The 12,951-nt window shown below is 37.7% G+C and overlaps 1 protein-coding gene and 1 non-coding gene across 2 annotated transcripts; both read left to right on the top strand.

The window, feature by feature from the left end:
* Window positions 1-297: 297 nt before the first annotated feature.
* LOC144439301 (uncharacterized) lies at window positions 298-11,258 on the top strand. Its single transcript, XM_078128580.1, has 12 exons — window positions 298-352; window positions 1,439-1,506; window positions 2,118-2,251; window positions 2,766-2,940; window positions 3,213-3,382; window positions 3,958-5,766; window positions 6,378-6,533; window positions 7,292-7,712; window positions 8,238-8,395; window positions 8,686-8,821; window positions 9,180-9,361; window positions 9,799-11,258. The coding sequence occupies exons 1-12, from the start codon at window positions 298-300 to the stop codon at window positions 9,926-9,928; spliced, it is 3,594 nt and encodes a 1,197-aa protein (XP_077984706.1). The 3' UTR covers window positions 9,929-11,258.
* Window positions 1,091-1,162, top strand: Trnag-ucc (transfer RNA glycine (anticodon UCC)). The gene has a single exon. It is a non-coding gene; the product is annotated as a tRNA-Gly (tRNA).
* Window positions 11,259-12,951: the final 1,693 nt, after the last annotated feature.

Below are 12,951 nucleotides of genomic sequence, written 5' to 3'. Positions count from 1 at the left end.
CTAATTTAATTTTACTGTTGTCATATAGATATAGATATCGATGTACATGTCTCTCGTGTGTATCTATAATAAGTCAATATGGAATGGTCATAACCGTACTTCTTATCCAAATGTATTTTTTTCCAATCATCATCATCATCATCATCATCATCATCATCATCATCATCATCATCGTCATCGTCGTCGTCGTCGTCGCCGTCGTCGCCGCCGCAACCACCACCTCCACCACCACCACCACCACCACCACCACCACCACCACCACCACCACCACCACCACCACCACCACCACCACATCTCATGTGTAGTGCTGTGAAAAAGAAGAGAACTCAGAAAGGTTCTTCAAAAACACAGAGTAAGTAAAACACAATTAAAATCTGAATTCAGAAAACTAACATTGAAAAAGTTCTTAAAGTATATTGTTACAGCAATGAGTCTTTTTAGGGCATTAACGCGTTTTTCACATTGCGCTTTAAACAAAACTGGCACAATTAGTTGGGAGTCTAAATTAGTTTTTGGAGATCACCTCATATACCTAGTAAGGGGGGTATGCTCAAACCACACACTTGTGTCTCGAGATATGTTCAGAATAAAATATTAACATACTTTGGCCGATAAATATGTGAAAGGGGTAAAATAACACGGGTTTCTAGGATCGAGTAAGTTCACACACCGCTAAACCCGTGTTTTTTTTTTTTACTCCTTTCACAATATTATTGGCCAAATATGTCAATATTATCGATATTTTATTATATTCTGAAACACATCTCTGGACGTGTCTCTGGACACAAGTGTCTGTGGCTCAGTCTCCGCTCAAATGACTGGAGTTCAAATGACAGTGTTCCCGTTACGACAGCGCCATCTTGCGATGAGTATAATGGAGGAAAATATTTATTGTCGAGTCTACGACGCGACAGTCGTCTGTCGATCGATGCCGCAAAAGTCCCACAAGTAGACACTCGTACTATTGGTTATATATAGCAATATTATGAAAATAGCACATTACTACATCAACGCATTGGAAAAAAGTCATTTCCGGTAAAACGCGCCCTCTTGATCAAGTAGTCCTGTAAAACACAATGTTAATCAGCTGGCGTCGGTGGTGTAAAGGTTAGCATTGTTGCCTTCCAAGCAATAGATCCGGGTTCGATTCCCGGCCGACGCATGTTATTTTTTGTACTTCCTACTTAATAAAATTTCAAAACAATATGAAATATTTTCTCTCTCAATGATTTGTTTGGCTAGTTTGGATCTTACTCAAAAGTAACATTATGTTAATTAGAATTTGATGTATAAAATGTTACCATACTATTTTCATCTTTGATGGAGAAAATAATGAAATATACCAAATAATTCTCGCAAATATTTATTGCAATAATCAAAACCAGAAAGTGATTTCTAATCGTTTAATGTTGCATATCTATATTTACTTTTCCTAAAGATGCTCCACAGGGAATGAGTGATGCCATTAGTCAGATCAAGCAAGGTGTGAAACTGAAACGTGTTGCGGTATGTTATATTTTTACCGACTTTACATTGTAGCGTGTGGTTTATAAGTTTAACATTTAGAGTGTGGGCCATGCATGCTTACTATACTCACTCTAAGAGCGGCCATGTTCTCTGATCAGACCGACCCTATATTTCTTCAATTTAGCGATATAATAAAATGGGCGCCCTCTATGGCAGGACTAGAAAAAAAATATAACGTCAATGATTGTAAGATGGCGACTCTACAAGTGCGTAAAGCGAAAAATTATTGCTGAAATGCTGAACCTTTAACAGAACAAATCGTCCAGTTTCCTTCTGACTTTAATTGTCATTTCTAAGTCATTCAGACTGTTAAGGTATGATTATAAAATGAAGGTATCATTATCATGTAAATATAAATTTACTTTTTGCAATTTTTAACCAAACGACCGACAGACCCATCATTCATATACTACGATGAAAAACCATGTAAGGCCTCCTTATGGTCGGACGGTAAATCACAGGTAGGCGTGATGAAGGTTAGGTAAGCCATAAAGGGTGAATAAATTAGATTTTTTCATATCTATTTAGTTTTTGCATATATTTGTTTTTGATTAAAAAAAATGATGACTCAATGTATTTTGTCTTTCAAGGTGGTCGATACTTCGCAGGATAAACCTGTGGAAAAATTTGATGCAGTTCAGGATGAATTAAGAAAGAGTTTACGTAAAAGAAGAAGCAAAACGGAAGGTGATATTTCAAAAATGTCTAAAATGCCCTCTAGTAGGTACGGTGTCATTTCTTTCGTTTTTCTATCATTCGTTTAATTTGTTTGTACATTTATTTATTTATTTTACCATCCACTCATTCAATTCATTTACTTTATTTTACCTTTGTTTGGTGTTATTATCTTGTAAAAATTAAAACCAGTTGTCGAAAAATCTGAATGAGAATAAGCGATGTACGTAGCACGTCGTTTTCCAACCAATGTCACAGGGTAGCGTTAACGTTGTGTGTACTAATTAATGTACGTACTAGTACCAATTATATAAATATCATGCAAATTTTACAGTGTACTAAAAATTACAAGGTCCCAGAAACTGTAAAAGCTATAACAGGAAGAGAAAGCATCAGTGCAAAAAGCTCTCTCCTGTATAATGCGAAAATTAAAAGTATCTGCACAACAAATTTCGTGAAAGGTCAGTGCACAGGTTTGTAGATAAAGAAGGCCTTTGCTTTAACTGTGACTTTACATGACATTGCATATTTAAATCAAACATATCCGTATTTTCTGCATCTAGTAGACCCACCAGTCTGCTGCAGATTGATACAGTGCCAGAAGAATGTCTACAACAGGAAAACAACGCCAGCAAAGTCCAAAACGTAGAGTCAGACAGTGGTGATAAAACGAGCAACAACCGAGACAGTGTATTTACAGAACATGTTAAAAGTACAGCCACTGCCAGTGAAAACAAAGTAAGAATTCTCCCTTGAAACTCAATTTATGCCCCGTTATTTTAATGTATCATTCGAGTACATCGCAGACTGAAAGATCAACAGTTGTGGGCGCTCTTCTCACCCTTTTCCACAAACGAGGAGCTGGATGGATGATAAGGACGCTCCTGGCGATGTATTTACAATATTGACATTACTATATTCGTTTATTTGATCTTATCAGAGACTTCCAATGTTTCACGTACCATTTTAGTCAAAACTTAATGCTATCAATTTTTTATATCTCTTTTTAGAGTAATATTAAGTCCATCTTATTAGGACCAATTGGTGGTAAATTGACCAAAAAAAGTAATAAAATGAAAAATGTCAAAACAAAGTTGTACAAATCTTCGCAACGTGAACTGCAAGATTTCCCAGAAGAACACGTAGATGAACATGAGATGTCAGAATTAATATCAAACAGGTATGTAAAGGTCAATTTACTTCTACTTTAATGTCAAAAAATTGCCCTCCGCTGTCTTTCTCTGGCAATATTTTAGGGAAAATGTATATATGTATGTATGGGTGTTTTTAATATGACGACAGCCTATACCGTACACACACACACACACACACACACACACACACACACACACACACACACACACACAATCGCATATTGACTCACTTATTCATTCATCCATCCATCATCCATCCATCCATCCATCCCTACCTACCTACCTACCTATCTATCTATCTATCCATCTATATATCTATCCAATCTGTCTATCTGTCTGTCTGTCTGTCTGTCTGTCTGTCTGTCTGTATGTCTGTCTGTCTGTCTGTCTGTCTGTCTGTCTGTGTCAATCCACCTAGCTACATACGTACTTACCTTGCCTATTATCTAATCCCCCCCCCCCACTTACCGACCTATCAAAACAAATAATAGAAAAGCTTGATGTAAAGATACATTTTCGTTCACATTAAAATTCCTGTCATTATAATCTCTGTCCACGGCTGGTGATCTGATCCGGTGAAATTGTTTTTGTCCGTTTTCAGATTCAGACATGCATTAATATACAATGGGTATGTGACTAGCGATGGTCGTGGGGAAGAAGTAGCTAATGGACCATCAGTGCTTTCACAAACATTAATTATACAGCATAACATGGCAGAAAGTCGACAAGAGAGGCACGAATGTCCTGAAATTATTGAGTATATCGCTAATAGTAACAAAGGAAAGGGTATGCATATGGGAGAGTCAGAGAAGCAGAAACAACATGACGGCTCAGATCTAAGCAGGTTATTCATTGGTTCAAATTCTGTAACGGAAAAGGATATACCTGACATTGCCCATATTGATGATGGTAACGTTGATACTGAAAGACAAGATACCACAGTACCTCAAAGTGTTGTCATGAAAATGAACAATATGGAAGCAACAGATACTGACCAGGCAGTTTCTCTTTCTGTCGATACCGTCCGTACCATCGAGAACAAAATCGGTGATAGCTTAGAAAGTAAAATCGTTGATAGCGTAGAGATCGAAAGTGTTAATACGATAGAGAGGGAAACCGTTGATGCCATAGAGAAAGAAGCCGTGGATGCCATAGAGAGGGGAACTGTTGATGCTATAGAGAGGGCAACCGTGGATGCTATAGAGAGGGAAACCGTCGATACCATAGAGAGGGAAACCGTTGATGCCATAGAGAGGGAAACTGTTGATGCTATAGAGAGGGAAACCATGGATGCTATAGAGAGGGAAACCATGGATGCCATAGAGAGAGAAGCCGTGGATGCCATAGAGAAGGAAGCAGTTGATGCTATAGAGAGGGAACCCGCTGATGTCATAGAAAGGGTAACCGTTGATGCCATAGAAAGGGAAACCGTTGATGCCATAGAGAGGGAAGCCGTTGATGCCATAGAAAGGGAAACCGTTGATGCCATAGAGATGAAAACTGTTGATGCCATAGAGAGGGAAACTGTTGATGCCACAGAGATGAAAACTGTTGATGCCACAGAGAGGGAAACTGTTGATGCTATAGAGAGGGAAACTGTTGATGCTATAGAGAGGGAAACTGTTGATGCTATAGAGAGGGAAACTGTTGATGCCATAGAGATGAAAACTGTTGATGCCACAGAGAGGGAAACTGTTGATACCATAGAGAGGGAAACTGTTGATGCCATAGAAAGGGAAACTGTTGATGCTATAGAGAGGGAAACTGTTGATGCTATAGAGAGGGAAACTGCTGATGCCATAGAGATGAAAACTGTTGATGCTATAGAGAGGGAAGTTGTTGATACCATAGAGAGGGAAACCGTCGATACCATAGAGAACGATATTGTTCAGCCAATGCAAGGAAAACCAACCAATACCACAAAAGGCGAATCCTTCGATAACAAAGAGATTGAACCCATTGATACTAAAGGCAATGAAACAGTCGAAACCAAATACAAGGAAACCGTGTACACGAAAGACAGCGACGCCGTCGATACCACAGAGAACGAAACCGTCGATGTCATAGATAGCAAAACTGTATATGTCGTAGAATGCCAAATCGTAGATAGTAACATTGGTAGCGAAACCTTCGATACCGAAGAGAGACAAACTGTCCATACAACAAAGAGCGAAACCATTGGTACCAAAGATAGCCAAACTGTCTATACAACATGTACAGACAGCAAAACCATAGATGCCAAAGATAGCAGCACTGTTGATAGCAAACTTGAAGACAACGAAAACCTCGAAAACAGCAACACTGTAGATGCCAAACATGAAGACATCGAAACCCTTGATACCAAAGATAGACAAACTGGATTAAGAGACAGTGAAACCATTGATAACGTAAAAGACGACGAAATCGTCAGGTAGTGTGCATAGTTATAGTTTTGTAATTACGACTTTCATACTGTTTTCCAATAACACATTCAATAAGTACGTTGATTTGATTGGTGGATATTGGTACTCCAGGCTTAAATTCATGACGATTGTGTGAATGATCGCACAGCGCAGTGCAGGCTACCGTTCACTGGCTCTGTTTGATGTAAGGCAAAGTAGAAACTAACAAGAAACTTTACATGCTACGCTGGAAGATAGCAAGGTTGCAATTTCTTGCTTATTGAAATAAACCAGTCTGAGCAACTAGACACATACACGCGGGAGCCGATGTTTTGGTGTATGTATTGATATCTGTATGGTGACACATTATTCATTTCATTTAAACAAAATGTAGCAAGAAGCTGTATTAATTCAATTTTGCTATCTTAAAGTGTAGAATGTACAGTTTCTTGTTGGTTTCTGTGTGGTTTGTAAAACACAGTCGATGAACAGTAACTTGCAACGCGCTGTGATTGCATTTGGTTCAAGAAATAATTCTATTACTTCTCAAAGTTTTGCATAAATATCTATAATCTCACGTCTTTTTGTGTAAAATAAGTCGACAATTAATTGTTAATAGATTACTTTCTCTTTCACAAAGTGGCCAGACTTCAGATTGTGAAGAGAGTCAGATAAGTCATGGTAGAGAAATCGTACGGCAAAGTGAGAATCGGCATGGAGATGAAGGAATAGACGTGTTTTATGACAGCGATGAGGTCCTGGTAATTAAGGAAGATGGGGAAGACGTTCGAAGCAGGTAAATAATACAGTAACTGTAGCTCATTGTATTGACCCTAAAATATCGTCGTCAATCGGGCTCCACATATTCTGGAATGTTTGGCGCGCCACCAACGGTTACACTTTAGTCTAATTATTGCAAATTTAAAGGACGACTACCCATCGTCGTAAAATAGCAATAGAATATTCGTGCGCTAGAAGAAACATTTCTCGTTCTCAGGGACAAGGGAATATATTAATCCAAATAGCAGGGAGTGTGGAATAATTAGAAATTATTCTCCACTACTTGTGACCTAAGGGGGCCTTTGTCACTACTCATCTTGCGACTCGTAGTGACTCTAGCGACTCGTAGTGACAAAGTCCTTAGGTCACGAGTATTTTGCGGCTAAATGCGGAAAAATATTGGAAAATAACAATTACACCAGAACAAGTAAATATAAAAGAAAAATCGGGGAAAGTAGGGCCTAATGGCAAATTTTTGAAGCTTTGGCTTATATTTCGAGCACAGCAAAACCAGTGACGTAGACGCGCGTTGTTATGACGTAGAACGACAAAGGTATAAATTCCATATTTTTTTGTTCAACATGGCTCGTGCGTGGTACAATAAACATTAAAATAAAAAATCAAGATGTAGCTCTAAGAAATTAAAACGTTTCATAAGTCACTGTAGTTGTTGTCAAGTACTGCGTTTTTCTGATAAATTCATTCTATCTGTTATACCCAAAAGGAATTATCAAGAAACCATCATTCTGTTAACGTCGGCTTGCCCTCTTTCAGGTCCAGCAGCGATTCGAGTACCGCGGTGGGGGAATATACATTCAATAGCGGTACGGACGAAGATGACACTGATCGTATACCAGATAAATCAACTAAAGAACCGATATGCAAACCTGGAGGTGATCACAGTGGACAATCTACAGACGTTGTGTCCAACGAAATAACAGTGAACGATAGTCTATTAACTATCGCTGCATATCAGAACACTCAAATGACGCTTGATTCTGTTCCCAACGTCGTCGACAATAACGACCAAGCTAGGGGTACCATGGTATACTCTAATGTCGTCACACAGACAATTGGACAAGGGCAAGAAGATGACACGACCCATGTTGACAAGAAAGTAGAGGATGGCAAAGAAACGAAATGTCAATGTAACGTTGATGCAGCAAGTACTGAAGCTGATGTACAATGTACAATTGTAAGTACAGAAATACTATCTTGATTTGAAATCATAAACAAAAGCAAACAAACAAGCACATGAATAATAAACAAACAAACTGAATGACTAACTGACTGACTGACTGACTGACTGACTGACTGACTGACTGACTGACCGACCAATAACTAGCTAATACAACCAACAACCGACCGACCGACCGACCGACCTATCAACCAACCAACCAACCAACCAACCAACCAACCAACCAACCAACCAACCAACCAACCAACCAACTCATGAACTAACTAACTAACCAGCGTAACTAATTCAACAATTGACTGACTGACTGACTGACTGACTGATTGACTGACTGACTGACTGACTGACTGACTGACTTAGTGTATAATGTAGGTACATTTGTACATTTATTTGATATGACAAAACTAGTCACCAGTTACAGACTGTGCCACTTTAACTGAACGAGCGTTGCAAGCTTGAAGTTATTATTATGCATTTCTAGTGTATAGTGTAAATGTACAATCATTCTTATCTGGGACTCAACAGAGAACTGGTAGTGTTTGTAGAGAACCGACCAAGGAGGGAAGGGCAGACCCTGACATTGACCACCAATTGTCAAGTATTCTACAACGTGTGAGGCAAAAAATTGACGATTATGAGGGTAAGACTGAAGGGGAAACCAAACAAGACGCCGCTTCAAATAGGTAAAACATTCTATTACTAAAACACGAACTATTATAACACTGCTGAACACACCTCCAAAATGAGTGCATTGTGTATATTATCATTGGCCGCTATTGGTCATGGATCATTCCACACGTATATCGTATATTGCCATATTCTCTGGATGGTACTGCTTTTCCGTCCCTTGACCTTTTATCTTTAGGACCTATATTAATATGAACTGAAGTTGTTGACAATTACCGAATTGTTAGACGACGTTATCACATCTTTAGTTAAAATATTTTTTCTTGTCGTAATCTTACACCGACAGTGTGTCAAGAGTTGATAAGGAAGTTAGCAGCAGTCAATTGCAACCCTATCAAGTTCATTTGGAGACAGCTAGAACTTTTGAAGACGGAAATAGAAATGTTGAAGAAAACAGGACGAGAAATGTATTTAAGGTCAAGGTTGGTTATGATAAATGCTAAACAAAGAACAATGACACCAAAAACATTCCAATTATATTTAAATGAATATAACAATACGAGTGCGACATCTTATAACATATACAGGGAAGGATAGATGTAATGTACTAGTGCTTGACTGATGCATGATGTCTATCTATATCAAACAACACGCTAGATTTGAAACATTTATCGTTGATGTCGCTCATTACACCTTGTGGACACTCAAGACGGAAAGTCTCGCGTCTAATGTATCCTTCAGAGACCTCATCAGTCAAACTGTCATCACGACCACATCTAATGATTTTCGTTATTACCGTTATGAAATGCAATAATTACCTTCCCAATGCATCTCTTTCAGAGAGACCCTAAGCAAGGGAAGACGCCCGTCAAGACTCCACGGCCAACTACGTCACAAGCCACTACGTCACAATATGGAGAAGCTGATCCAAAGTTAGACGCAATTTTAAAACGACAGCGGCAAAGGTCAGACGTGGACGCAGACGACATCAATAAGCCAACACAGGAAATGGAGTCAGATTGGTAAAACTTTAAAATAGTATATTGATTTTTAACATTTCGTTGTGTCTTCAAACTAGTATGTCTATCAAAACGTGTTTAGCTTTATTGTAATAACAAAACACTATGTCCACCTACTTTTCGAAACGACGACTGTAGTTTTCACAGTCATCATAAAGTCATAGCCATGAAACACAACTTCATGGATTTATTGCCCTGAAGATCTTGCACACTGTAGACTCTTGTCATCGTTGATGGCGCGCCTTTAAACTTTGCCTTATTGGGCACTTGATGGAAAGTCTTGTGGGAAAGATGTTCACAGTCGGAATTCAGGACTATACCACGGGAGTGCACATGACAAAGAAATTGAGGGAACATGAAATGTTCTTTACATGAACAGAATTTTGTCGAGAGGAAGGCATATTTCTCGAAAGGCCTAACACAAAGTGTATTTATTTTAGTTGCAGGTCCATCGGTATGGAATCTAAATCCATCGATTCAGGGGTAACACGTGATCTTGACCTCGAAAGGGAAAACACGTCGGAACTCAAAACTGATATTGTCCAAAATTTCAAAGTGACATATGTATAAGAGATAGTGGTACACTGAATGATGGCAAGTACGAAGCTCCAATGTGAGATGAAGTGGAGTAAGCAGAGTAGAACTTTAAAGGTGACGTGTATGCTCCTCAGGGAGTTGGGCAAGTTATATTGCGCCGTTATAGGTTTATGTCAGAGAGAAATATAGTATGGTACGGCGCTTATAATCACGACATTAATAATGGAAGATGATTTAAAATATGCAGTATAACTATTTAATCAACAAAAATGGCATTAATATTTTTTTTAATGTACTTATGAGTAAACTCACATATCGAAATATAACTCAGTACAGAAGTATATATCTTAATGAACAGTATATAGAAGAGTACATTTTTGTATATCTTGCTGTGATATCATGATTGTATAAAATCAAGTACAAACTTGTATGGTATATTTTGAAGGGATTTAAAGAAGTTCAGAGTACAGCATAATTATAATTATATGACCAAATACATGATATATTTTAATTTTTTAATTTTCAATTTTTATTTTTATTTGAAATCATTTTTATATCTTTGTCACGATTATTTTAGTTATTTTTTTTATCCTGGTTAAGGGGTCTATTTCAAACAAACGAATCCAACATGGCTGACATCAGCCGAGGACCTCTGCACTCAATATCGATACGTTTGCATCTCTGGCTCAAGTTCGAATATGAAAATAGTAAAAGTTGTATTTTCATTTTAGCATAATTTTTCATTTCAGTAAATTGTGTCTTTAGTCAAAACAATGTCTAGAGTAAATTATAACATGGTTTTCATATAGTATTCATTGATTGGCTTAGATCGTATCACGCGGTACACACTTAGTGACCTCAATTTGCATAATGAGCGCTAATGAAGTTCTATTCTCTCTAGTGCAATGTTTATGTAGCGCAGAAGTCTTATAGTAGGAGATTGCTTTGACTATGGAAAGAATATATGTGTCTAGAAATGTGATGTCTGTGACTTATTTAGGCATATTGCCCATTTTGATGTAGTAACTATTTCCCTCCGCTTTCAGCCTCTCGGTAATAAACGTCCGCTTTCAGCCTCTCGGTAATAAACGTCTACTAAATACCATCATGGCCAGGCAGTAAGTGTATAATATTGCAAGACCAGACAAGTCTGTATCCATGGTGATGTGACGTGATATTTATACACCAAGTCATAAGTGATGTTTCATAGCTACATATTGCAAGTTATAATTAAGTACTGTAATGTCTCTGGGTATTCAAATTATGTTTATGTAAATAGCGTTCTTGTGTGTGAACAATTGTTTTCATTTGTTATCTACGCCAACGTATACACACTATGTTCATTCTCTTAAAAGAATATATTTTGACCGTGAAAAATAAAACAATTTACTATTGAATTGGTATAATGTTTATGTCATTGACAAGTACAGAAATCCACAAGTAATGACTTCAGACAAATCTCGTCCTTTTTATGCAATGCTCTTTTGAAGTGGTACTGCCATTTCTTAAATTACATCCCATCATTTGATAAGAACACTTTAAAGGCCTTTTCACATAATAGCCCTCATTCACACATGATTTCAAGTTCTACTGGCATTACATGGACACGTAAAGAAGTCATAAAACTGTTCATATCAAACCATGAAATGTTACAGTAATACAAGCATGTACCAATTGGTATCAACCCAATTCAGCTGTTGACTTTAAATTCCCTGTTTGCAACACGTTCCGCTTGGTCATGCTAGCCTGTCGCTATGTGTAGTTAAATATAATCCCACAACATATCCTATAACGTTAGACAAACATGTTGTGCTTTCGTGTCTGTTACCAGTAATAAGTGTTCTTGGGGTCTCAGTCAGTTTGAGAGAATTATTACATGCATGATTAACCACCTTTCAATAACACTATATCGTTATTACATACAGTAATTTTTCCAGAGGACTCAAATCATCAGTATTGCACACTGCCATACCGCTGTACACGTTTTTGAATTCCGTAACTGCTAATGACAAGGATTATCTTATCAAATTATTGAAAGCTGTCAAAATAGCATACATATAAATGAACAGGCTAAGAGGTTCATCTTCGATAATATGCTTGTAGTCTCTGTAGATATACGAGTCAAAATCAAGGTGGATTTTAGACATCAAACAATCGTAAATCGCAGGCATACAACTACTAGCAGCGAGATACACTGCCATATACTCTATAAATCCTCTACGTTGGATACGTTCCTTCAGTGGTATTCGTTTTGTCAAGAAGTCCATGTATCTCTCGATTTCGGCTGGAAACACGTCATTAAGGATCTCATCTATTTATGTAAAATATAAATTTGAATAAATCGTGGTTTAATAGTATTTTTATTTAAGGTAAAGACAAGCAAAGACGAGTAATATATGTTTACACTGAGTATGATCTCGACCCTTTAACATATGGAATGCTCCAATAATGTCGGGAAACTGCGGGAAACTGCAACTTTAAAACCGGAATATTATCTTTGATCAGGCATCTAACAATATATCCACCGAAAACACTTAAAGTACCGTTAATTTCACATTGCACATGTTAAAGGTCTATCTTATCTATAAGTAATATAGTAATAAGTTGAAATCATGATTCACGGGGGGAGAGCTGATTTCTGAGAGCGGACCCAAAAGTCAATTTGATTGGAAGTATTGCACCATACCATGTGTACTGCTAAATACAAACATGTTTATCCAAAGGTGATTGAATCATTGCGAGTAAGTCATTATAGCTAAGAAAACACTTTCAAAAAACGTTCCCGTTACAGCTAGTGCATCTTTACATTAAGATACGGTTAGTAGACTTACAGGAAGAAGTGGAAAGGAAGGAACTCACCCCCCCCCCCAGGTCTGTACTGAAGTATTCATTACATACAGCCCACGTCAAAGGATCTAGCAGTCAAAATAGACAGTTAAAATTACAATCATTCGTCACCGGGACTGTGTTTCACCAATGGAGAATGTTGTAAACTCTGACGTCATCATCTGTACGACAGTAAGATGTTGTGTAGTTGGATATGTATAAGTACGAAA

The sequence above is a fragment of the Glandiceps talaboti genome, chromosome 8, assembly GCF_964340395.1.
Source record: "Glandiceps talaboti chromosome 8, keGlaTala1.1, whole genome shotgun sequence".
Lineage (NCBI taxonomy): Eukaryota > Metazoa > Hemichordata > Enteropneusta > Spengelidae > Glandiceps > Glandiceps talaboti.
This window is presented reverse-complemented; position numbering and strand designations above follow the sequence as displayed.

Bases quoted from the DNA above. Each gene is read 5' to 3' on its own strand.
- LOC144439301 (XM_078128580.1), top strand. From the start codon at position 298: ATGTGTAGTGCTGTGAAAAAGAAGAGAACTCAGAAAGGTTCTTCAAAA. The intron at 1,507-2,117 runs GTATGTTATATT...TTGTCTTTCAAG, and splicing joins TGAAACTGAAACGTGTTGCG to GTGGTCGATACTTCGCAGGA. The intron at 5,767-6,377 runs GTAGTGTGCATA...TCTTTCACAAAG, and splicing joins AAAGACGACGAAATCGTCAG to TGGCCAGACTTCAGATTGTG.